General features: G+C 47.9%; 1 protein-coding gene and 2 long non-coding RNA genes across 9 annotated transcripts in view; 1 reads left to right on the top strand and 2 right to left on the bottom strand.

The window, feature by feature from the left end:
- Positions 1–9,654, bottom strand: part of LOC129546844 (uncharacterized) — a 19,321-nt gene extending 9,667 nt beyond the window's left edge. The window contains exon 1 of one of the 2 annotated variants that reach the window (XR_008683954.2): positions 9,472–9,654. This is a non-coding gene — a long non-coding RNA (uncharacterized LOC129546844). The remainder of the gene's footprint in view (positions 1–9,471) is intronic. The other variant, XR_008683953.2, reaches the window with a different exon arrangement.
- On the bottom strand, positions 8,217–9,223 carry LOC148774356 (uncharacterized). Its single transcript, XR_016035980.1, has 2 exons — positions 9,084–9,223; positions 8,217–8,622 (listed from the first exon to the last, which is right to left on the bottom strand). It is a non-coding gene; the product is annotated as an uncharacterized LOC148774356 (long non-coding RNA).
- Positions 9,313–25,191, top strand: ACP7 (acid phosphatase 7, tartrate resistant (putative)). Of its 6 annotated transcripts, none has more exons than XM_088830955.1 (13): positions 9,313–9,433; positions 10,487–10,746; positions 14,816–15,016; positions 15,330–15,531; positions 16,629–16,752; positions 16,977–17,026; positions 17,140–17,254; positions 17,329–17,436; positions 17,527–17,584; positions 17,679–17,746; positions 17,869–17,940; positions 23,297–23,434; positions 24,824–25,191. In XM_088830955.1, exons 2-13 carry the CDS (start codon positions 10,632–10,634, stop codon positions 24,887–24,889), a joined length of 1,317 nt encoding a protein of 438 aa, XP_088687081.1. In that variant the 5' UTR covers positions 9,313–9,433; positions 10,487–10,631; the 3' UTR covers positions 24,890–25,191. The 6 variants fall into 6 exon arrangements, with proteins under 6 accessions (XP_088687081.1, XP_088687083.1, XP_088687082.1 ...); XM_088830957.1 differs by lacking the exon at positions 9,313–9,433 and adding an exon at positions 9,686–9,767 and having other exon boundaries at positions 15,330–15,489; XM_088830956.1 differs by lacking the exon at positions 9,313–9,433 and adding an exon at positions 9,686–9,767 and having other exon boundaries at positions 15,330–15,512; positions 16,977–17,039.

Genomic DNA, 25,191 nt, shown 5'->3' with positions numbered 1-25,191 from the left:
CCACACAGTGAACTGCTAAGCTTTGCCAAACCTCAGTTTTTCTATCTATAAAATGGGCCTCCTAGAGTCTGCATTCAGTTCAGTTCAGTTCAGTTCAGTCGCTCAGTCGTGTCCGACTTTTAGCGACCCCATGAAACACAACACGAAAGGCCTCCCTGTCCATCACCAACTCCCGGAGTTCACTCAAACTCATGTCCATTGAGTCGGTGATGCCATCCAGCCATCTCATTCTCTGTCATCCCCTTCTCCTCCCACCCCCAATCGCTCCCAGCATCAGAGTCTTTTCCAGTGAGTCAACTTGTCGCATGAGGTGGCCAAAGTATTGCAGTTTCAGTTTTAGCATCAGTCCTTCCAATGAACACCCAGGACTGATCTCCTTTAGAATGGACTGGTTGGATCTCCTTGCAGTCCAAGGGACTCTCAAGAGTCTTCTCCAGCACCACAGTTCAAAAGCATCAATTCTTCGGCGATCAGCTTTCTTCACAGTCCAACTCTCACATCCATACATGACCACGGGAAAAACCATAGCCTTGACTAGACGGACCTTGGTTGGCAAAGTAATGTCTCTGCTTTTTAATATGCTATCTAGGTTGGTCATAACTTTCCTTCCAAGGAGTAAGCGTCTTTTAATTTCATGGCTGCAATCAGCATCCGCAGTGATTTTGGAGCCCAAAAAAATAAAGTCTGACACGGTTTCCACTGTTTCCCCATCTATTTCCCAAGAACTGATGGGACCAGATGCCATGATCTTTGTTTTCTGAATGTTGAGCTTCAAGCCAACCTTTTCCCTCTCCTCTTTCACTTTCATCAAGAGGCCTTTGAGTTCCTCTTCACTTTCTGCCATAAGGGTGGTGTCATCTGCATATCTGAGGTTATTGATATTTCTCCTGGCAATCTTGATTCCAGCTTGTGCTTCTTCCAGGGTTTCAAATCATCACATAGCATCAAATGAGCTATTTCCTAAGCAGGGTGCCTGGCACACAGCAGTGCTCGTAGCAATCGCTGCTCTGTTTTCACCAAGATCATCAATAGCAATAGCTACATGGATTGCCCTCAAGTACTTTCCCAAAATTTATTATGAAAAATTTCAAACATACGAAAAATGTAAAAGAATTTTATAAGAAACCCACATATTCATCACCTAGATTCTACCATTAACATTCTACTACTCTTGCTTTATTATACGTGTATTGATTCATCTATCTCCATCAGTCTGTTTTATCTTTTATAATGAATTGCAAACTCCTGAAATATTTCTATTAGGATTTTTGAGGACTCTGTTTACTCTAAGCACTACTTTTGATACTGTTCTTAGTTCGCTACAGCCACTCACTGGCCTAATTCTCAGCAATTCTCTAAAAACATGTTAAGTATGCAGTATGTTATCCCCATTTTACAGATGGGTACACTGAGGCACAGACAGCCAAAGGACTTAGAGCTACTAGATGTGGAAGTTGGGTTTGAACCCTAGTCACCTGGCTCCAAAGACCTGGTTTTTCATCCATTAATGCCATTTTTCTTCTCTGCAAAACAGGTGAATTTCACCACACAATGAAATATCACACAGTCATTATAAAAGAATGTTTAGAAGAGTCCAGTAAAATAACATTGGTGTGTCAGATGATTGTGATTCAACCCAGATCCAGTGTTGACGGAAAAAGGCTCCAATGAGGGACACCCACTGTTACCAGCAGTAACTCAAGGGTAAATGAACACTGCGTGATTAAATGAAATGCTTTGTTGATCATTGCAGCTACTATTAATTGAGTTCTTTCTTTGTGCTTCACCCTATATTATAGGCTTTACATGCTGTATCTTTCCAAGCACTTATGAAGTAGCCAGGGACTTCCCTCGTGGTCCAGTGCTTAAAACTTTGCCTTCCAATGTAAGGGGTGTAGTTCCATCCCTGTTTGGGGAGCGAAGACCCCACATGGCTCAAGGCCAAAAAAAACCCCATGAAACAGAAGCAATGTTCTCACACATTCAATAAAGACTTTAAAAATGGTCCACGTCATGTACCTTGAGTCTATTGTACAAAGTGAAGTAAGTCAGAAAGAGGAAAACAACTATCATATATTAATACATATATAAGAAATCTAGACTGCTGACAGTCCCTTGGACAGCAAGAAGATCAAACCAGTCAATCTTAAGGGAAATCAGTCCTGAATACTCATTGGAAGGACTGATGCTGAAGCTGAAGCTCCAGTATTTTGGCCACCTGATGCGAACAGCTAGCTCATTGGAAAAGTCACTGATGCTGGGAAAGGTTGAGGGCAGAAGGAGAAGAGGGTGTCAGAGGATAAGATGGCTGAATGACATCACCAATGCAATGGACATGAACTTGGGCAAACTTGGGGAGATGGTGAGGGACAGAGAGGCCTGGCATACTGCAGTCCATGGGGTTGCAAAGAGTTGGTCACAACTTGGGGAATGAACAACAACATGCAATCCAGAAAAATGGTGCTAATGAACCTGTGTGTAGGGCAGCAATGGAAACGCAGACACAGTGAACAGACTTGCGGACACAGTGGGAGGAGAAGATGGGGCAAATTGGGAGAGCAGCACTGAAACGTATACATTACCTTATGCAAAGTAGATAGCCAGTGGGAATTTGCTGTACGACACAGGGAGCTCAAATCCGGTGCTCTGTGACAACGTAGCGGGTGGAGTGGGGTGGGAGGTGGGAAGGAAGCTCAAGAGGGAGGGGACGTGTGTATACCTATGGCTGATTCATGTTGATGTACGGCAGAAACCAACACAATATTGTAAAGCAATTATCCTCCAATTAAAAATGAATTAAAAATTTAAAAACTGGCCCACATTAAAAAAAAGAATCTTAAAAAAGGAAGTAGCCATTGCTGAACCCATTTTAGAGATTAGGACACTGAGACTAAGAGAAGAGTGGAACTAGTCCAAGGTCACCCAGCCAAGAAATGGCAAAACCAGGATTCAAATTCAAGTTTGTCAGCTGAATTTGAGCTGGTTACCCTTTTCTGGCTCTTTCTACTTTCTTATTTTTCAGTAATAAGATGATTTACTTTCATAAGGAAAGAATATTTTAGAAAGAAGTCCCCTTAAGAAAGCAGACTCATTTATCTTTATTTTATTAGCCATGTGTATTAGTTTAAAAACATTAACAACCCTACCTCACACCATGCACAGAAATCAGTTCCAGATAGACTGCCAACCTAAATGTAATGCAAATGATAAAATTTTGAAAAATAACAAGAGAATATCAATATGTTTCAGAGACATGGGGATGTAGCTTTAATAATATATTTTAAAAATCCATAAAGAAAAGATTGAGAAATTGAGTGGTGCTAAAGTTAAGACTTTCTGTCCATTAAAAAATGCCATTAAGAGACTAAAAAGATGTGATTTCCCAGATGGTCCAGTGGTTAAGACTTCATGCTCCCAATGCAGTAGGCCCAGGTTTAGTCCCTGGTCAAGGAACTAGATCCCACATGCTGCAACCCAGAACAGCCCAAAAAAAAACCTAATTAACAAAATAGATTTTAAAAAGGCAAGCCAAAGTAGGAGATGTTCATAGCTCATATACCTAACAAATGGCTGGTGTTCAGAATATATAAAGAGCAAATTCATTTTAAAAACAAACAACCCATTGAAAATTGTGCAAGACATATGAACAAATACATCAAGATAAAGGATATCCACAAGACCAGTATGCAAATGAAAAGATGGTCAATTTTAATTGCTCATCAGGGAAATGCAAATTAAAACTGTTATGAGCTACCACTACAGATCCACCAGAATGGCTAAAAATAAAATGCCTGATATGGCCAAGTGTTGGCGAGGATGCAGAACAACAGAAATGCTCCAACATGGCTGGAGGGAGGAGAATAAATTATTACAACCCCTTTGGAAAACTCTTTGGTAGTATCTATCTATTATCTATCTATCTGTCTGTCTGTCTGTCTATCTCTCTCTCCCATGAGCCAGCTAGTCTACTCCTGGATTCATACACAGAGAAATGTATACAAATGTTCACAATATACTGTAAATGTACTAGAACAAAATATGTACTAGAATGTTAAGAACAAATACCATTTGTAAGAGACAAAAAATGGAAAGAACTCAAATTTCCATCTAGTTAGTAAATAAATAAACTATAGAGTATTCACAGGATGGAGTGCTACTTGACCACAAGTAGGAATGGCCTGTACGTATAGACCCAACCTGGCTAAATTCTGCAGTCATAATGCTGAGTGCTGGCTTAAAACTCAGCATTCAAAAAACTAAGATCATGGCATCCAGTCCCATCACTTCATGGCAAATAGATGGGGAAACAGTGAGAGACTTTATTTTCTTGGGCTCCAAAATCACTGCAGAGGGTGACTGCAGCCATGAAATTAAAAGACACTTACTCCTTGGAAGAAAAGCTATGACCAACCTAGACAACATATTAAAAAGCAGAGACATTACTTTGCCAACAAAGGTCCGTCTAGTCAAAGCTATGGTTTTTCCAGTAGTCATGTATGGATGTGAGAGTCGGACCATAAAGAAAACTGAGCGCTGAAGAATTGATGCTTCTGAACTGTGGTGCTGGAGAAGACTCTTGAGAGTCCTTTTGACTGCAAGAAGACCCAACCAGTCCATCCTAAAGGAAATCAGTCCTGAATATTCGTTGGAAGGATTGATGGTGAAGCTGAAACTCCAATACTTTGGTCACCTGATGCGAAGAATTGACTCAGTGTAAAAGACCCTGATGTTGGGAAAGACTGAAGGCAGGCGGAGAAGGGGACAACAGAGGATGAGATGGTTGGATGACATCACCGACTCGATGGACATGAATTTGAGCAAGCTTCGGGAGCTGGTGATGGGCAGGGAAGCCTGGCGGGCTGCAGTCCGTGGGGTCACAAAGAGTCGGACACAACTGAGCAACTGAACAGAATGTTGAGAGAAAGAAGACAGACACAAGAGTTCACACTGCATAGTTCTGTTTATGTCATGTGGGAAGCAGGCAAAATGAAAGAGGCGTGAAGAGACATACTTGGTGAAGTGAGTACCTTCGTGGGGAGGGAGAAAGCCGTGCCTGGGAGGAGGCTGGAGGGAATTTGTAGAAACCTGGGAAGATCTGTTTCCTCACCCGGGTGGTAGTTACACAAGTGCATTTGTCATAATTCATTCAGTGGAACATTCATGTTTCACGTACTTTTCTATATGTATGTCATATTTTGCAATAAAAGATTGCAAAATATATTTTTTGTTACTTCACTTTATTATGGATCACACTGCTGCAGTGAGGAAGACTTACGTGGTTTTTTAACTGAGAGACTTCTGTTGTCTGCCAGGGGAGGAGATGGAGGCAAACATTTCCCCTCACCTACTTCTGCAGGGCCGTGAGTGACAGAGATGGGCTACCTTGTGGTCAGGGCCACTGAACTGACATCTAGGATGGCAGGACTCTTCAGGTAGAGGGTTTCGTTGCCCCCCGATATCTAGCCTGGGGAGCAGCAAGACAGTCATCCTATTACGAGCACCCAGAGGGTACCAGCCTGCGGATCACTCTTCAAGGAGAGGTGATCCTCCCCAGGAAGAAATCCAGACTATTCTCTCGAGAGCCAAGTCCATCATTCCTACTGAGCAGGCACAGGCACACCCAGTAGCCTGGGGGGTGGGGGTGAAGGATAAATAATTAAAAATGACTTTGAAAAGTAGGTTTGTCATAGCCTTGCCTTACAAACTGGGCAGACTGGAAGTCTAGGGTATAATAAGTAACTGGGAGGGATGCATGTGGCACTGCTTTGTGCTGGGCACTGTTCTGTGCTGGGCACTGTTCTACGTAGTTTATATCTATTACCTGATTTAATCGTCACATAACCCTCTAAGATGGTCACTATTAGTATCACTGTTTAACAGATGGAGAAACTGAGGCACGGCGAGGTTCAATAATTTCCCTCAGCCGGTCAATGCTAGATCTAAACACAGGCCAGCTCACCCCAGAGTAGATGTTCTGTTCGCCACCACAAGATTATTCTCTCTAAGGAGAGAAGAAGAAATAGGAAAATGGGAGTCTATTTCTCAAAAACACAAAATTATCTAAAAAGAGAAACTAGAAATAATTCTATGGCTGTCCTGAGAGTAAGCAAGAGGCCCGCGTATGATCAGGACAGAGGAAAGGGGTCATAAGTGAGCTATGACCCCCTCTTCAGCTACAAAAAAAGTAGACCAATCAGGGACCAAGAAGTACAATTCCAGTAGGGCTCTTTTCTTTTTTGGCTGCTCGGCTTGTGGGATCTTATTTCCCCCACCAGGGATGGAACCTGAGGCTCCCAGTGGCCAAAGTGCAGTCCTAACCTTTGGACTACCAAGGAAGTCCCCGGTGGGACTTTCTTTTTTGGCTGGGGTCTTGGTTGTGGCGAGCGGGGGCTACTGTTGGTTGTGGTGTGCGGGTTCTCATTGCAGTGGCTTCTCTTGTTGCACAGCACAGGCTCTAAGGGTACACAGGTTGTAGTAGCTGCGGCAAGTAGGCTCAGGAGTTGGGATTTATGGGCTCTAGAGCACAGGCTCAATAGTTGTGGCACACTGGCTTAGTTGCTCCGTGGCCAGTGGGATCCTCCCAGAGCAGGGGTTGAACCCACGTCTCCTGCACTGGCAGGCAGGCTCTTCACCACTGAGCCCCCAGAGAAACCCCCCAGTGGGGCTTTTTAACCTGACTCAGTGACATAATTCAGGGGCCGTGTGAACTTGGAGTGGAAAAACAACTTTGCTTTGACAACCCTTCAACTCAATGATCCTCAGCATGTGGTTTGGGAGCAAAGCGATTTTCATAAGATGTGTTTGTCCTTTTCACTCTTGAGAAGCTACCTGACCTGCGATGACGTCATTGCTGTGATGGCTAATCAAACGTATGCATGTGTATTCTTGAGTTTCAAAAACTTCCTAGCTCTGGGAATCCCTGGAGGTCCAATGGTTAGGACTCGGTGCTTTCACTACAGAGAGCCCAGCTGGGGAAACTAAGATCTCACCATCCTTGAGACATGGCCAAAAAAAAAAAAAAAAGGAAAGGAAAGAAAAAAATTCTCAGTCTTATTTTCTTACATTGCTGTTCAGTCACTCAGTCATGTCCAGCTCTTTTCGACCCCATGGACCGCAGCACGCCAGTCTTGCCTTTCCCTTATCATCTCCCGGAGTTTGATCCTGTTCCTGTCCACTGAGTCAGTGACGCCATCCAACCATCTCATCCTCTGTCGTCCCCTTCTCCTCCTGCCCTCAACCTTTCCCAGTATCAGGGTCTTTTCTAGTGAGTCAGCTCTCCCTATCAGGTAGCCAAACTGTTGGAGCTTTAGCACCAGTCCTTCCAATAAATATTCAGGGTTTCTCCCATGGTAAATATTAATAGATATAACCACACATATAACAAAACTCTTTGGGGTCCTCAATAATTTTTAAGAGGGTGATTTACAAACTGCTGCTGTAATTGAAATTTACCAGGTGCTTCTAACATGGTGGGGGATTGGAAGGGCCAACCCCAGGACACAGCAGATTTCTGGCTTTGTCATGAGAAGAAATTACAGATGTTTTTACACCCTATTATAGTCATCCCTATTGTAGTCGTCACAAGACTCAAACAACATCAATACACTCAACAAAGCTTCCAAATTACTATAATTTTGGGACCTTGAATTTAATGCATTGATAAAGAAGTACATATATTACTGTATCACATATACAAAAAATTTCCTGCATGTGTGTAATAGCATCCATTTCCTTTGTATCCTTTGTATCCTGTGTATTTTTTTTCAATGCATATAAAAATATGATTCGGGGAAGGGCTTCACCAGCCTACCACAGGTGACTTTAGCAAAAAAATCTTCAGGTGGTGCTAGTAGTAAAGAACCCAACCACGAATTCAGGAGATGAAAGAGACGCAGGTTTGATCCCTGGGTTGGGAAGATCCATTGGAGGAGGAAATTGCAACCTGTTCCAGTATTCTTCACCTGGGAAATCCCATGGACTGAGAAGGCTGGTGGGCTACAGTCCATGGAGTCACAAAGAGTCGGACACAACTGAGCACACACACACACACAAGAGGAAGTTAAAATTGCTAAGGGTAGGATTTTCCTGATGGCCTACTGGATAGGACTCCCCACATCGAATGAAGACGGGGAGGCCCACAGGCCCTGCTGAGTGGCCGGGTCTCGAGGTTGTTTGAGTTTGACTAAAAGGGCTGTTTTTTTTTTTTTTTTAATACATTTTAAGCTGTAATGGAGACTCCAGGAGGTGGAGAAAAATCCAAGTAGTGCAAAAGCCCATCTTGAACCACACCCTCAGTGTTGTTCTCGGAAATTGGTGTCCAGTCTGCAGACATAGCTCTGCTTGAATTTACAAAGCCAAATTGTGGAGTCATTTTGTCAGACAAGAAGAAACAAAGAAAACCTGGACCCTCTGACTTTTCCTGTTGCTCTGGCAAAATGAATGAATGAAAGTCGCTCAGTCGTGTCCGACTCTTTGCGACCCTATGGACTGTAGCCTGCCAAGCTCCTCTGTCCATGGAATTCTCCAGGCAAGAATAGTGGCGTGGGTAGCCATGCCCTTCTCCAGGGATTGAACTCAGGTCTCCCACATTGCAGGTGGATTCTTTACCGTCTGAACCAGGCTCTGGGAAAATATCCAAGGGTATTGTGGTAAGCCACTTATAACCTTCAAACAGGTCACAAACCTTTTACAGAGAGAAGTCTCACTGGCTCCCATCTAGTTAGTTAGTGCTTAGTCCGCCCCCCTGGACTGTAGCCCACCAGGCTCCTCTGTCCACGGGATTCGCCAGGCAAGAATACTGGAGTGGGTTGCCATGCCCTCCTGAAGGGGATCTTCTCGACCCAGCGATCAAACCCAGGTCTCCTGCATTGCAGGTAGATTCTTAACCGTCTGAGCCACTAGGGAAGCAGGGTCCCACCTATATCCCAGGGCAATTTCTGGAACTCACACATTAATAATCATAAAAATAACAGCTGATTCTTATCCAGCCCTTACTCTGGGCCAGGCCCTGTTCTCAGCATGCAATTTCATGTGTCAACTGGTCTAAACCTCATGATAGCCCATAATGTTCATACTGTTATCACCTTCATTTCACAGGCGAAAAAATCAGTTCCCAGCGAGGCTGAGTAACCAGCCGAGGCCGCACAGCTCAGAAGCAGCACTGTCATTCGAGGGACTCGGATTTTCTGTTTTCAGCATGCGGCGGGAGGTGGGGGGCGGGGGTGGCAGCTGCGAAGGAACCTGCCGGTGAACTAAGCTTGGAGAGAAGGAGGAAGGAACTGCCAAGAATACAAAGCCCGCGAGGAGGAAAAGGGACGGGGAATCTCCCCACCCCAACCCAGGCCGCGGATGAAGGTGCCTGCACACCTGAGCACCTCGGGATCCGGAAAGGCCAGAGATGGGGACCAGTGTCCGTGCCCTGGGGGCTCCGCAGGTGCGGGGTGAGGCTCCTGGAGACAAGCACAGACTTACCGGTCCGGGCGCTCACCTGGTGGCCAGCTTGGAGGTGGCGGCGGTGCTTTACCAAACCTTCTTGGGTCCCTCTTCCTTCGCTCCGCCCTTGGCGGGGGGCGTGTGGGCGTGGGGCGCCTGGGACCGGCCAGACCAGTGGAACGCGGGGCCCCAGCTGTCTGGGGAGACCGTCAACTGGAGAAGGCAGGCTCTTCCGGGGCTGGGACAGCTGTGGGCGGGCGGTGGGAGGGCTCATAAATACCACTGTCGCACTGGTGCCCCGAGTCGCGCGCATGCTGGGAGCTGGCGTCCTCTGGGTGAGCCGGGGACCGGAGGAAACCCCCAGCCCCAGCTCGCGGTTTCCGGATTGACAGTCTCCACCTGCCTCTGCCCTGGCAGACAGGTCCTCTATGAGCACGAGATCCGAACTGAAGAGGGAGGGGAAGGGCTGGGGAGAAGGAGGGTGGGTATGCAAGCGCAGGGCCAGGAAATAGGGAGAAATTAGGGTCATTAAGGGCAGGATGGGATGCTGAGATGGGGGCAGGGAGGACGGGGCTGCTCCAGGTGGGATGAAATGCTTGGGTGGTCTGGGGATGGAGTGGGGATGTATTGGGGTCACAAAGATGGAAATTGAAGGTTGCAGGATGGAGGAGAGGACCAGTAGGTCTCTGAGGGCAGGGTGGAATGCTGGGGATGGGGTTGCCAAAGGCAGCCTCCTACACTGAGAGCCCCACCCCCAATCCCATTCCCAAACCTTTTGCCCTGGGAGTGAACGGTGGGTAAGAGCAAGGGTTCTGCCGCTAGGACCCCTGGGTTCCAGTCTCTGCTCCCTCACACTTGAGCTGTGCCACTGAATCACTCCATTGCTCAACTTCCTCATCCGTGATACGGGGCTGATGATCACAGAGGCCACCACACACAGGAATGTTGTCGGGCTCCCACGAGTTCATCTATGCAAAGTGCTTAGCACCCAGTGAGGCTCAGAGGGTATTTGTCTCTCAGTCGTGAGTGATGCTTGCTTTTGTTTTCTCTCCAGCGTCCGGATAAGCACTCCCTGTGAAGACCTCCCTGCCATCCCTGCACCTCCCTCCCTCTCTGCTGGGATCCTCCTCCTTCCCCCATCCTCCTGCTGATGCCTGCAGGACCCTTCCTCTTCCCCTGCCCCCCACCTTCCCTCTACCATGTGTTGTCCCTACTGGACCTGCTGCTGTCTGCTCCTCTTCTTCTCCCTGGAAGTCCAGGGGTCCCCAAAGCCTCCCAGCGCTGCCCCCGAGCAAGTGCACTTGTCCTACCTAGGTAAGTGTCTGTGACCTCTTCCTGGGCATTTCCCAGTGAGGACCAGTCGGTTTGGGGGCTCAGGTATTCCGCACTGATTCCCGAGGGAGTCTAGGCTGGTGGGTCTTCCTGAGCCTCAGTTGTCCAAGTCTGTTAAATGGGGATTATAAGCAGTAAGGTATGTGGCTGTGTGGGAAATGATTCTGGTTCTCAGTCTATAGTAAGCATTCTCCTTGGAGGATTGGTGTTGTCCTTATTCATTGTGTAACTGCTCGTTGTGTTGTCACAAAGCTACCTCCTGGTCCTTGATCTTGGGGTGGAGGTCAAGAGGGTAATAAGACCCTGGACCCTGGACCCTCTGCACCCAGACTTCCGGGTTCTAACCCCAGCTTTACCTGTCACGTGACCTTGAGCGAATGACTTAACCTCTCTGGACTCAATCTCCTCATCTGGACAGTGGGCTAATATTAGTGAGATCTCCCAGTGAAGAGTAAGTGCAATATTAACCTGTGAAGTGGCAAACTGGAACTTGGCATGTGGCAGTGGTTCTCACATGTTTCTGTCTCAGGACGCTTTGGCACAGCTGAAAAAATTATGAGAACCTCAGAGAGCTTTAGCTTATGTGAGTTATATCCATAATAGCCTCCATATCAGAAACTAAAATGAAGGCATTTAAAAATATTGATTCAATCATTAAAAATGAACAATAGTAAACCTATTCAGTAGTAAGGTAAATGACATTTTTCATGAAAAGTAACTACACTTTAAAAAAGAAAAGCAATATAGTGAGAAAATTGGCATTGAGTTATTAAATCTTTTAAGGTCTCTTTAGTGTCCTCTCCTATCTGTCACAGTTTCTCAGACTTTTCTTCTTTTTTTGGATCCTTTTAGGGTAGCCTCATTTATTTAGTTATTTATTCGCTTATTTATTTATTTGGCTGTGCTGCGGCTCAGGCTTTTCTCCAGTTGCAGCGAAGGGGCTACTCTCTTGCTTCAGAACATGGGCTCTAGGGCAGGTGTGGGCTCAGAAGCTGTGGCTCTCAGTCAGTTGCCCCGTGGCATGTGGAATCTTCCTGGACCAGGGATCGAACCCGCATCCCTTGCATTGGCTGGCGGATTCTTAACTACTGGATCACCAGGAAGTCCTAAGGTAGTTTCTTAAAGGTCAGTTGCATTGAGAATCTGAAACCACATGAACAAAATGGCTTTGGCATTTGCTGGATAAGTAACCTCAGACAAGGCACTTTGCCTGGAGGCCTCTGTAAAATGGAACAAAAATAAAACCCCTCTCACAGGGCTGCTGTGAAAACCCAGTGAGATCATAGCTGTCCTTTGTTTGACCTACACAATAATGATAATAATAACAAATATACTCTTAGAAGTCATTCAGATGGAAAACTCATTTAACCTCTTATTGACCTTAAGCTGTAGGTACTATTGTTATTTCCACTTTACAAAACAGTCAACTGAGGCCCAAAGCAATGAAGAGCCGCGCCTCAGGTCATGCAGTCTGGGATTTGAACCCAGGCAGGCTGGCTTAAGAGCCTGCCATATTTGGTCTTCAAACTGTAAATTTTGTACTAATTTTAGATACCATGAGATCTTACTAATACCAACAGTATTTCAGTCCACCAAGGGTGTGCTTTAGCTTTCTTTTCTCATTTGCAACTTCTTTTTCCAACATTGAGAAACCAAGCTCCCTCCATCTACATTAGACTAACTCAGTTGTTCAGTGCTAGAGGAAGCATAAAGGGGTTGCTCTGTGGCATGTGGGGTCTTAGTTCCCCCTGACCAGAGATGAAACCTGAGTTCCCTGCATTGCAAGGCAGATTCTCAACCACTGGACTGCCAGGGAGGTCCCTGTTCTTTTATATACTTACAGCCCTTTGTTAGTGTTTCTATTCCGTACTGACTTCCCCCTACAACCTACGTGTGTGCCAAGTCACTTCAGTTGTGTCTGACTCATTGCAACCCTATTGACTGTAGCCAGCCAGGCTCCTCTGTCCATGGGATTTCCCAGACAAGAATACTGGGGTGGGCTGCCATGCCCTCCTCCAGGGGGGATCTTCCTGACTCAGGGATCGAACCCTTACCTCTTATGTTTCCTGCACTGGCAGGGAACACTAGCGGCACCTGGGAAGCCCCCCTACAACCTAGGAAGGCTTTAATTGTTCATTTCTTGGGGTGTGTGAAGGAAACATGAAACAGGACTATAGCTCTAGGACTCAGGGTTTTAAGAAAAAGACAGACTCGAGAAGCATCCTACACCTACATCTCGACTGCATTCCCATCCCCTCTTTTTTCTACCCCTTCCCCATCCAGCCCATGTAAGTAAGCCAGCTGTTCAGTTTCTGGTGTACTTTTCTTGTACAAATAAGTGAGCAGATACTTGTGTATATTCTTACACCTTCTTACATGAAGAGTAGCTGACTATAGACACTCTTGTGTACATTGCTTCTTTTAACGCTGTGTTCTGGACGTCATTCTGTACTGGTTCTTAGAGTTCATCCTCTTCTTTTCTGACAGCTGTGACGTGCTCCCTGGTACGGATGTTACATAGTTCCTTAAGTCACGCTCCTATGTATGGGCATGTCTGTGGTTTCTGATATTTTGCAGTTACAAACAGTGCTGCCATGAATAACCTGTTCACGTGCCTTTTGCACACACGCTGCAGGAAAAAGAACCATCTGGTGGGCTTCCCAGGTGGCACTAATGGTAAAGAACCCGCCTGCCAACGCAGGAGACATGAGAGACTCCTTTCAATCCCTGGGTTGGGAAAATCCCCTAGAGAAGGGCATGGCAACCCACTCCAGTACTCTTGCCTGGAAAACCCCATAGGCAGAGGAGCCTGGTGGGCTACAGTCCGTAGGGTCATAATGAGTCAGACACAACTGAAGCGACTTGGCACGCATGCACACACACCATATGGTATTTTTAAAACCTTGATTTTGTTGCTAATGGGTTTTGTTTGTTTGCTTTTATTTGTTTGCAAATTGACTTTTCTGGTCATGTCTTGTGGCATGAGAAATCTTAGTTCCCTCACCAGGGATTGAACCCTCGAACCCATGCCTCCTGCATTGGAAGCGGGAGTTTTAACCACTGGACCACAAGGGAAGTCCCTGGTTGCTGACATTCAAGAATTAGAAGCTATCATTTAAAAGTTTGTATGTGCTCTTGGAATATGAAAACCACTGTATAAAGATTTGCTCTAGAAGTTGACAGACTGGCTGGTACCGAGCCTGCTTCCTGCAGGGCGGCCATCCCTAGAGCTGAACAATGGCTTCCGCTCCGAGACAGGGCAGGCTCTACGTTCGGCCACAGACTCCACCTCTCCCTGCTGCCTTCTTCCTTACAGCTGGCCCTTGTTCCCATATATATTACCTAACTGGCCTCCAGCCATCTGAGTTTACAACCCCTAAACAGTGTCACGGAGAAGGCAATGGCAAGCCACTCCAGTACTCTTGCCTAGAAAATCCCATGGATGGAGGAGCCTGGTGGGCTGCAGTCCATGGGGTCGCTAGGGGTCAGACACGACTGAGCGACTTCACTTTCACTTTTCACTTTCACACATTGGAGAAGGAAATGGCAACCCACTCCAGTGTTCTTGCCTGGAGAATCCCAGGGACGGGGGAGCCTGGTGGGCTTCCATCTATGGGGTCACACGGAGTGGGACACGACTGAAGTGACTTAGCAGCAGCAGCAAACAGTGTCATGTGTAAAGTATGTGGCACAAGCCTGTACACAGTAAGAAACACCATTTATAATAATATCCATCCACTCATGTAACCCTGACTGTACTAGACACTGTTTCAAGTGCTTTCTTCTTATTTATTCATCTAAGCCTCAAAGAACCCTATAGGGAAGATACTATTATTATTTCATTTTACCGACAAGGAAACTGAGGCTCAGAGAGCTGCAGCGACTTGCCCAAGGAAAGCACAGCTTGGAAATGGTGAATTAGGGATTGAACTTGGGAAGCTCCAGACCTGTGTCCTTAAGTCCTAAATGTTCAGTAGCCTCTCACTCCCTCACATCCCTCCCCACCTCTGCCCAGGCCTCACTGCCGTACCTCCTTTGCCTCTCTCTCCAGGTGAGCCAGGCTCCATGACTGTAACCTGGACCACATGGGTCCCAGTGCCCTCTGAAGTGCAGTATGGGCTGCAGCCTTCTGGGCCCCTGCCCTTTCAGGCTCGGGGCACCTTCAGCCCCTTTGTGGATGGGGGCATTCTCCGGCGGAAGCTCTACATACACCGAGTCACCCTGCGGGGGCTGCTGCCAGGAGTCCAGTATGGTGAGAGGGGCCCCGGGGCCCAGGTGTTGAGAGGCGGATAGGAGGAGGAGTGGGATGTGGGCTAGCAGCTACTGTTGGCAGGTGGCTCAGGCGGGCTGGTACCCTCTCTGCTTACCTGCAAGCCTATTGTATGAGACCCTCGGATGAAAATGGAAGGCTGGAGACCTGGAGTGAGGTGGTCAGAAGGGGCGTGGGTTAGACTCATTCAGTCCCCCCACCAGTTAAAGATGGATGGGGGTGAAGGAGACACCCTGGGGTCTCTCCCCCGCCCCCCCCAGCCCCGGCTGACTGTGACCTTTTCCTCTCCCCTTAGTTTACCGCTGTGGCAGTGCTCAGGGCTGGAGCCGTCGCTTCCGCTTCCGGGCCTTGAAGAAGGGACCCCACTGGAGCCCGCGCCTGGCTGTGTTTGGGGACCTGGGGGCCGACAATCCGAGGGCCCTCCCCCGACTGCGCCGGGACACCCAGCAGGGCATGTACGACGCTGTTCTTCATGTGGGTGAGGAGGCATCGGCTAGGTATGGGGTGGGAGGTAACGCCAGGACTGCGAGGGGCCCGGGGGCCGGGGCCAGCGTGGTTCCAAAGGGACGGGGAGGAGGCTGGCCATGGAGATGATGTCGCGGTTACCGGGCTTCCGAGTTAAAAGCAGTTGGCACTTAGAGCTACGTGCATTGGTTTTCTCCTCTGTATTACTGTTGTAAGAGCTGGGACTAGGTTAGATTCGTTCGACTGCTGTGATGACGATAAGGACTTCCCAGGGGGCGCTAGTGGTAAAGAACCTGCCTACCAGTGCAGATGAAAGAGAGGCGGGTTCCATCCCTGGGTCAGGAAGATTCCCCTGGAGGAGGGCATGGCAACCCACTCCAGTATTCTTGCCTGGAGAATCCCATGGACAGAGAAGACTGGCAGGCTACAGTCCGTGGGGTCACAAAGAGTCGGACACGACTGAAGCGACTTAGCATACACGCACCATGATGAAATAAATCGACATTGCCTGGCACGCTGTAGGTGCTACATAAGTGTTGGTTGTCGTGATCATTTCTGCTGTGATCTGAGAGCCAGGAACCAGATGGGAGATGGAAACTGGGGCTATGATTCAAAGCTGTAGTAGACGCTGGAATCAGACTCCTGAGGTTTGATTCCTGGATCCTTAAGCTCAGCTCTGTGACCTTGAGTCAGCTCTCCACCCTCCTGGGCCTCAGTTTCCCCATCTGAAAAGGGGATGATAATAACACCCACCTCAGAGGGTGTTTTGAAGATTCGGGAGATCAAGCATGTAAAGCATCTGGGAAGCCCTGCCTGATACAAATCCAGTGCCAGAGCAGACCATGTCAGTCTCAATGTTGTCATTACTCTGGGAAGGGACGAGATGGGGGCTGGGGTGCTGGGGCACAGGAGACCAGCGAGGTCCTAGGTCCTGCGGGCAAGTCAGGGACCAGAGGCTAAGGAGACGGTTCCAGGTGCGCATGCACTTGGGTGTGAGGTAGGGATTGAAGATGCCTGAGCGGGAGGGTGAGCCAGGATTTGATCAACCAGGCCTCAGTTCCGGCAACAGCAGAGCTGGGGCTGAGTCTTCATCCTCTCCTCCATCCCCCACCTCCCCACCCCCACCCAGGAGACTTCGCCTACGACATGGATCAGGACAATGCGCGTGTCGGGGACAGGTTCATGAAACTCATCGAACCCGTGGCCTCCAGCCTGCCCTACATGACCTGCCCTGGGAATCACGAGGAGCGCTAGTGAGGCCCGAGGGCTTTGGGGTGGGCTAGGGCCTGGCCGACAAAACCAGTCCTTCCTAGTGTCTAACCTTAGTCTCTCACGCTGCAGCAGCTCGTTGATGGACATGAGAGGAGAGGAGATGAGGGCTGGGCTGGGAGCCAGGCTTGGCTTGACGGTGGGAAGTAGGGGGGCGGGGGTGGGCACCCAGACCCTCCCTCCTACCCTTTTACTTGCTTTTATCCAGCAACTTCTCCAACTACAAAGCTCGCTTCAGCATGCCAGGGAACACCGAAGGTCTGTGGTACAGGTAATCTGGGGGGGAGCAGGGACACCAGCCTCCCTCCCCTAAAGGATGGGGGATGCAGAGAAGACCCTCACCTCTGACCCCTGCCCTTTGACCCTTCCAGCTGGGATCTGGGACCTGCACACATCATCTCCTTCTCCACCGAGGTATATTTCTTCCTCCATTATGGCCGCCACCTGGTAGAGAGACAGTTTCACTGGCTGGAGAGTGACCTCCAGGTAACCTGTGGGCGTCCCCCTGGGATGTGCCTCCCCACGCACTCCCCACCCCTCACTCTAACCCTTCTCTGCAGAAAGCCAATAAGAACCGGGCGGTCCGGCCGTGGATCATCACCATGGGCCACCGGCCCATGTACTGCTCCAATGCTGATTTGGATGACTGTACCTGGCATGAAAGCAAGGTGAGCACCCCCTCCCCAGGAACAAGGTGCTGAAATCCAGGTCGGGGGTTGGCCTGAGTCACCCCTTCCCTCCTTGCTTGTCTTGCTTAGGTTCGCAAAGGCCTCCGTGGCAAATTCTACGGGTTGGAGGATCTTTTTTACAAATATGGTGAGTGACCGTCCCCTCCACCCCAGGACTCTCCAGGCCCTGCCTCCCTTCTCTCCTGGATTCAGAGGCCTGAACCCCTTTTGCTTTGTCTCAGGGGTCGACCTGCAGCTGTGGGCCCATGAGCACTCGTATGAACGCCTGTGGCCGATTTACAACTACCAGGTGAGGGAGGCCCCTGGGGAGGGCTGAGACCCATGGAGCCGGTGGTGTCAGTGGACCCTTCAGCCACATCCCTGGGGGCCTGGTCGGTGTGACGCAGCCTCTCCACCTTGTCACTTCTCCAGGTACTTAATGGCAGCCAAGAGATGCCCTACACCCACCCTCGAGGCCCTGTCCACATCATCACAGGATCCGCCGTGAGCAGGGGTGGGGTGGGGTGGGATGTCACCTTTGACCTCTGATCTATTGAGAGTGGCACCTGTGCCAGCTTGGGTGCCTCCTCCTTTATACAGCCGGTATCTCTTAGAGGGTTAGGTGTACCTAGTCGTGTGCCCATTGCACAGATGCAGAAACAGAAGCTAAGAGTAAAATACTCCTTCGAAGTCACAGGTTCAGTAAGTGGCAGGGGCAGGGGGTGCTTGCCCAGGCCTGCTGGTCAGATCCAGGACAGAGGGCTTTTTATTATCCTTGTAACTGGACTCCAGCCTTTATTCACATTGCGTCAGCTCATCCTCCACTGTATTTGGTTTTTCTATCTCCCTGTGCTCAGTCGCAGCCAACTCTTTGTGACGCCATGGACGGTAGCCCACCGGGCTCCTCTGTCAGTGGAATTTTCCAGGCAAGAATACTGGAATGGGTTGCCATTTCCTTCTCCATTGTGTCTCCTTAGTCTCCTCCCATCTGTAACTATTCCTCCATCTTCCCTTATCTTTCATTCTGGCCAGCTGTTTGGTTTTTTTTCTTGAATGCCCCTGGATCTGGGTTTGTCTGTTACTTTCTCATGCTAAGACGCAGGTTACGCATTTGGGGCCAGACAATCGTAAGTGATGTTGTGCCCTCAGCACATCATACCGAGCGGTCCAGGTCCTCACAGCGTCTCATTCCTGGAGGAGTTTCTCTGAATCACTTGTTTAAGGATGTTCTTCCATCATCAAGTTGCTGTATTTCCCTGTTTGGCTGATAAACATCTTGGGGGAGATGCTTTTAGACCCTGCAAAAGTTGTTTCTCCTCCAACTTTCACCCACTATTTTCTTTTTTAAATTTGTTTGCCTGCGCCAGGTCTTAATCGTGGCACATAGAATCTTTCTTTTCTTTTTTTTTAGTTGCAGCACTTGGAATTTTTAGTTGTGGCATTTGAACTCTTGGTTGCGGCAAGTGAATCTAGTTCCCCGACCAGGGATCGAACTCAGGATCCCTGCATGGGGAGCTCGGAGTCTTAGCCCCTGGACCACCAGGGAAGTCTCCACTTACTAATATTTGAATCCATCAGTGGGTCTTGCCTGCAACAGTGATCACTGGGGCGTTCAGCTGGGAATCGTCTATTTACCTCATTTCTCCCTGATTTATTAATTAGCAACCTCCTGTGAGGAAGGGGTGTCTCTTCTGCCCCATTTAGTTGGTTGGTTAGTTATGGATTTGCACCAGTGTGGATTCATGGGGAATTATTTCATCTTGTGGGTTATAATCCAGTTCTCCTGCTACTGATGTCGCTATGTACATACTCTCACTCTGGCCACCGGGAGCTCTTCAGATCAGGTCCCACATCCTTTCAAAATGTCCCTGTCACTTTGTGGGCTCTTTCTTACTTTTTGGCACCGCAAGGTGCTCCAGGACTATCTTGTGTCCCCTCCACTCCCACTCCCAGCAGCCTTGGAATCAATCACTTCTGAAAGAACTCGAGGGCTTATTTTTTAAACTGATTTTACAAATTAGTGGTCTTCCCAGTGGTTACATATGGCTGTGAGAGTTGGACCATAAAGAAGGTGGAGCACCGAAGAATTGATACCTTCAAACTGTGGTCCTGGAGAAGACTCTTGAGAGTCCCTTGGACAGCAAGGATATCAAACCTGTCAATCTTAAGGGAAATCAGCCCTGAATACTCGTTGGAAGGACTGATGCTGAAGCTGAAGCTCCAGTATTTTGGTCATCTGATGCCAACAGCCGACTCATTGGAAAAGTCCCTGATGCTGGGAAAGATTGAGGGCAGAAGGTGAAGAGGGCATCAGAGGATGAGATGGCTGTATGGCATCAGTGATGCAATGGACATGAACTTGGGCAAACTTCGGGAGATGGTGAGGGACGGGGAGGCCCGGCATGCTGCAGTTCATGGGGTTATAAAGAGTCGGACACGACTGGGTGACTAAGCAACAACAAATTAGTGAGATCCAAGGAAGAACTTCTCGTGTTAAAAATTCAGACAGTATTCAGAGGACAGGAGATGAAGCCATCTACATCCTTCTTGCTAAGTCACTTTAGTCATGTCTGACTCTCTGCAACCCCATGGACTATAGCCCGCCAGGCTCCTCTGTCCACAGGGATTCTCCAGGCAAGAATACTAGAGTGGGTTGCCATGCCCTCCTCCAGGGGATCTTCCAGACCCAAGGACCGAAGCCATGTCTCTCATGTCTCCTGCAGTGGCAGGCAAGTTCTTCACCACTGAGTCCCTCTCTCAATGGTTACGTCTCTTGGGTGGCATTTGAGAATATTTTCTGTGTATGCAAATTAGTCAGTGTCTCAATAGAGAGGTATTAGTACATCACCACTTTTCATTTTTTTTGGCTACACTGGATTTTTGTTGCAGTGCGTGGAGGGGGCAGTGTTGCTCAACATTGCAGCATGGAAGCTTTCTCTAGCTGCAGTGCCTAGGCTTCCCTAGTTGTGTCAGATGGGCTTAGTTGCCCCACAGTATGTGTGAAGTCAAATGGGCCTTAAAAAGCATCACTACGAACAAAGCTAGTGGAGGTGATAGAATTCCAGTTGAGCTATTTCAAATCTTGAAAGATGATGCTGTGAAAGTGCTGCACTCAATATGCCAGCAAATTTGGAAAACTCAGCAGTGGCCACAGGACTGGAAAAGGTCAGTCTTCATTCCAATCCCAAAGAAAGGCAATGCCAAAGAATGCTCAAACTACCGCACAATTGCACTCATCTCACACGCTAGTAAAGTCATGCTCAAAATTCTCCAAGCCAGGCTTCAGCAATATGTGAACTGTGAACTCCCAGATGTTCAAGCAGGTTTTAGAAAAGGCAGAGGAACCAGAGATCAAATTGCCAACATCTGCTGGATCATGGAGAAAGCAAGAGAGTTCCAGAAAAACATCTATTTCTGCTTCATTGACTATGCCGAAGACTTTGACTGTGTGGATCACAATAAACTGTGGAAAATTCTGAAAGAAATGGGAATACCAGACCACCTGACCTGCCTCTTGAGAAACCTGTATGCAGGTCAGGAAGCAACAGTCAGAACTGTACATGGAACAAGACTGGTTCCACATAGGAAAAGGAGTACGTCAAGGTTGTATATTGTCACCCTGCTTATTTAACTTATATGCAGAGTACATTATGAGGAACGCTGGGCTGGAAGAAGCACGAGCTGGAATCAAGATTGCTGGGAGAAATATCAATAACCTCAGATATGCAGATGACACCACCCTTATGGCAGAAAGTGAAGAGGAACTAAAAAGCCTCTTGATGAAAGTGAAAGAGGAGAGTGAAAAGGTTGGCTTGAAGCTCAACATTCAGAAAACAAAGATCATGGCATCTGGTCCCATCACTTCACGGGAAATAGATGGGGTAACAGTGGAAACAGTGTCAGACTTTATTTTTTTGGGCTCCAAAATCACTGCGGATGCTGACTGCAGCCATGAAATTAACAGACGCTTACTCCTTGGAAGGAAAGTTATGACCAACCTTGATAGTATATTAAAAAGCAGAGACATTACTTTGCCAACAAAGGTCCGTCTAGTCAAGGCTATGGTTTTTCCCGTGGTCATGTGTGGACTGTGAAGAAAGCTGATCGCCGAAGAATTGATGGTTTTGAACTGTGGTGCTGGAGAAGACTCCTGAGAGTCCCTTGGACTGCAAGGAGATCCAACCGGTCCATTGGGTTGGATCAGTCCTGGGTGTTCATTGGAAGGACTGATGCTAAAGCTGAAACTCCAATACTTTGACCACCTCATGCGACAAGATGACTCACTGGAAAAGACTCTGATGCTGGGAAGGATTGGGGGCAGGAGGAGAAGGGGACGACCGAGAATGAGATGGCTGGATGGCATCACCGACTTGATGGACATGAGTTTGAGTGAACTCCGGGAGTTGGTAATGGACAGGGAGGCCTGGTGTGCTGTGATTCATGGGGTCGCAAAGAGTCAGACACGACTGAGCGACTGAACTGAACTGATGTGGGATCTTAGTTCCTTGACCAGGGATCGAACCCACATCCCCTCCAATGGAACATTATCTTACATCAGTACAGTAGAATAGATTAAAATAGTTAACAATATACCATCATCCAGTCTCATTCACATTTATCCAATTGTCCTGTTCATGTCCTTCAAAGATTTTTTTTCTGATCCAGGATCTAATTTAAGATCATACATCCTATTTTTGTGTCTTGTTTCTCTCCCCTCCTTTAATCAGAAATGTTTTCCCTTCTTTCTGCATTCTTCAAGACTGAAAAATTTGAAGAGCACAGCAACATTGTTTGGTAGACTCTCAGTGTGGGTTTGATTAGATTGAAGTTGCACATTTTTTACAAGAACACACAAAAGTGATACTGGTTTTGCCTGTGTTTCTGTGTTTTAATATTTACTTATTTGGCCTTGTCAGATCTTAGTTGCCACAGTCAGATCTTCGTTGCATCACGCAGGATCTTTTGTGACATACTGAGTCTCTAGTTGTGATGTGTGGGTTCGGTTGCTTTGCAGCATGGGGTCTTAGTTTCCTGACCAGGGATTGAACGTGCATCCCCTGCATTGCCAGGCAGATTCTTAACCACTGGACCAGCAGGGAAGTCCCCAGTACTCAGTGTATCCTATGAGGCAGTGCATGGTATCTCTTTAAGCCTCAGTTTACGCATCTCTTGCACCATACCTATGATTTTCCCCTTTAAAGTTAACAAGTGTCTCCCAGAGCTACTTGGAGACTATGCAAATATCCTGCTATTCCTCATACTTTTGCTGCTACTTTCAACATCCACTGATGGTTCTTGCTTCCATCAGTTATTACAGAGATGGTTGCAGCATGGTTATTTTTCTTTTTTTTTAAGCTCCCTCTTCCTTCCTGCTCACTTTCTACTGCAAGGATAAACACTTCTTTCCTAGGCAATGATGATTTTAAAAGCTTTCTTGGAGGGTCTACTCTGCAGCGAGGGTTGAAAGCCACCAATTTCTTCTATTCTGTGAATTCCTTTTTCCTCTTAACAATACATCTTGGCCATCTTTCTATACTGGCCCTCTCTGTGATGGCTACACTCTAATTTATTTAACTGACCCTTACTGATGGGCATTTGGCTGACTTCCAGCTCAGAGCTTTTACAGAAAATGCTTCAGTAGACAGTCTTATACAACCACGCACTGCTGTCTAAGTCCAAGACTCAGGGCACAGAAAGCCTGGCTGGGTCAAAACACTCAATTGTGTGTGTTACCAAGGTCAAGTCTTAACCAGCTTTGTCTTCCCTGGGGGTGGCAGGATCCCACCTGGCAGGTCTTTTCTGCTCCCCGGTGGGTACTTCACCTGCCCCAGCCCTGGGGCTAAATGACTCTTTCCAGCAGGGCTGTGAGGAGCTGCTTACCCCCTTCACCCTCTTCCCGCGGCCCTGGAGCGCCCTGCGTGTGAAAGAGTACGGGTACACACGGCTGCACATCCTCAATGGCACCCATGTCCACATCCAGCAGGTGTCTGATGACCAGGTCAGTGAGCAGTGGCCGATCACCTGCCCGAGAAAGCAGGCCCAGTGCATTCTGGAGTCAAGTGGTTTAAAAAGTGGACTTGAGACCTGGAGATCCTGGGTTCAAATCTTGCCTCTGCTACTTACCAGCTGGATAACCTCAAGCAACTCTGAGCCACAATTTTCCCATCTGCAAAATGGGGATGTTAATAGTTTCTGCCCCAGAGGATTGAATGAGGGTTGAATGACTTATTATATAGAAAGTGCCCAGAATGGTTTCTAAAACATGTTCAGTTCTAAAGGGATTTATCAACAGGAAGCAGGGGAAGAAAAAAGTAGGTGGTGGGAGGCAAGCAGAGGGAAACCAATATGATGTGTGTACAACCCCACGGACTGTAGTCCACCAGGCTCCTCTGCCCATGGGGTTTCCCAGGCAAGAATACTGGAGTGGGTTGCCATTTCCTACTTCAGGGGACCTTCCCGACCCATAGATCAAACCCGAGTTTCTTGCGCCTCCTGCATTAGCAAGTGAAAACTTTACCACTTGTGCCACCTAGGAAGCCCCATGGCTTAAGCTTAGATGGACCCATATAATCATGGCTCACCTTTCTGTATTTTTGCTATTTTAAAATAGCACTAATAACTATGATTGATTGAACACCTATTGTGCACCAAACCCTGAGCTCATTGCCTTAATCACCACAATAATACTATGGGGTACATTTTCTTTCCATTTTACAGCTAAGAGAACGGAAGCTCAGAGAGGGCAAGTAATTTTCCCAGGGTTGCACAGCCAGAGGTTGCAGAGCTGAGATACGACCACAAGGACCATGTTCTTTTCACGATAAATAGCTACCATTTATTGTGTAGCCCATTCAGGGTCAGGCGTTTGTGTGTATTATCTATTCAGTTCTCCCCACTTTTTATTGGGTTGGCCAAAAAGTTCATTTGGGATTTTTCTAAACATCTTAATGAAAACCACAAACAAACTTTCTGGCCAACCCAAACCCAGCAGAATATGGAAATCAGGCTCAGAGTTGGATCATGTGCTGGAGGCCACAGAGGGTGGTTTTGTTGGAACATAAAGTGAGTTTTGTCTCACTCTGGGGTTTGTGCTCTAATAGTAACAGCCTACATTTACCCATTCCTTGCCATGTCCAGGCTCCCTTTTAAGCCTTTTCCAAATACCTCACTTAATTCTCATGGTATCTATGATGTGTTTACTAGTACTATCATCCTGTCTCTCCAGATGAGGAAAGCTGAGGCTCAGAGAGGTCTAGCCACTTGTTCAAAGTCACAGAGCTTATCAGCGACAGAGCTGGGATTTGAACCCAGCCCACTTGGCCCCAGAATCTGGGTTTTCAGCCCTCATTTCCTCCTCCTTTTTTTTTTTTTTTTTGGTCCCTTGCAGGATGGGAAGATTGTGGACGACGTCTGGGTAGTGAGACCCCTGCTTGGCCGGATGATGTACCTCTAGGAATGGAGACAGCTCTCATCAGGAAGCCCGGGCCTTGCTGCCAGGCCCTAGAGGGGAGTCAGGGCAGGCCTCAACTCCTCTGCTGTCCTCGGCACCATGTAGGGTGAATGTAGCCCCAAGAGAGCTGGAGCAGCTCTCATCTCCCAGGCAGGGGTCCCAGCCTGCCGGGTTGGGAGAGCAGATGTATGTACAGGCAGAGTGAAGCAAGACAGGTCGTGGGTGGCACCACCCTGCCCTCCTGCAGAGCACTGACTGGGCGGAGTGTCCACAGGGCCTCGGGAATAAAGAGGCTTATGGCTGTG

Source organism: Moschus berezovskii, chromosome 22 (assembly GCF_049115385.1).
Source record: "Moschus berezovskii isolate FMDL1 chromosome 22, NW_MosBer_1.0, whole genome shotgun sequence".
Taxonomy (NCBI): Eukaryota; Metazoa; Chordata; class Mammalia; order Artiodactyla; family Moschidae; genus Moschus; species Moschus berezovskii.
The sequence above is the reverse complement of the archived record's forward strand: the minus strand, read 5'-3'. Positions and strand labels throughout refer to the sequence as shown.

Coding starts and splice junctions, on each gene's coding strand:
- ACP7 (XM_088830955.1), top strand. CDS start 10,632: ATGTGTTGTCCCTACTGGACCTGCTGCTGTCTGCTCCTCTTCTTCTCC. Junction 17,747..17,868: donor GGCCGATTTACAACTACCAG/GTGAGGGAGGCC, acceptor TCACTTCTCCAG/GTACTTAATGGCAGCCAAGA. Junction 23,435..24,823: donor AGCAGGTGTCTGATGACCAG/GTCAGTGAGCAG, acceptor GGTCCCTTGCAG/GATGGGAAGATTGTGGACGA.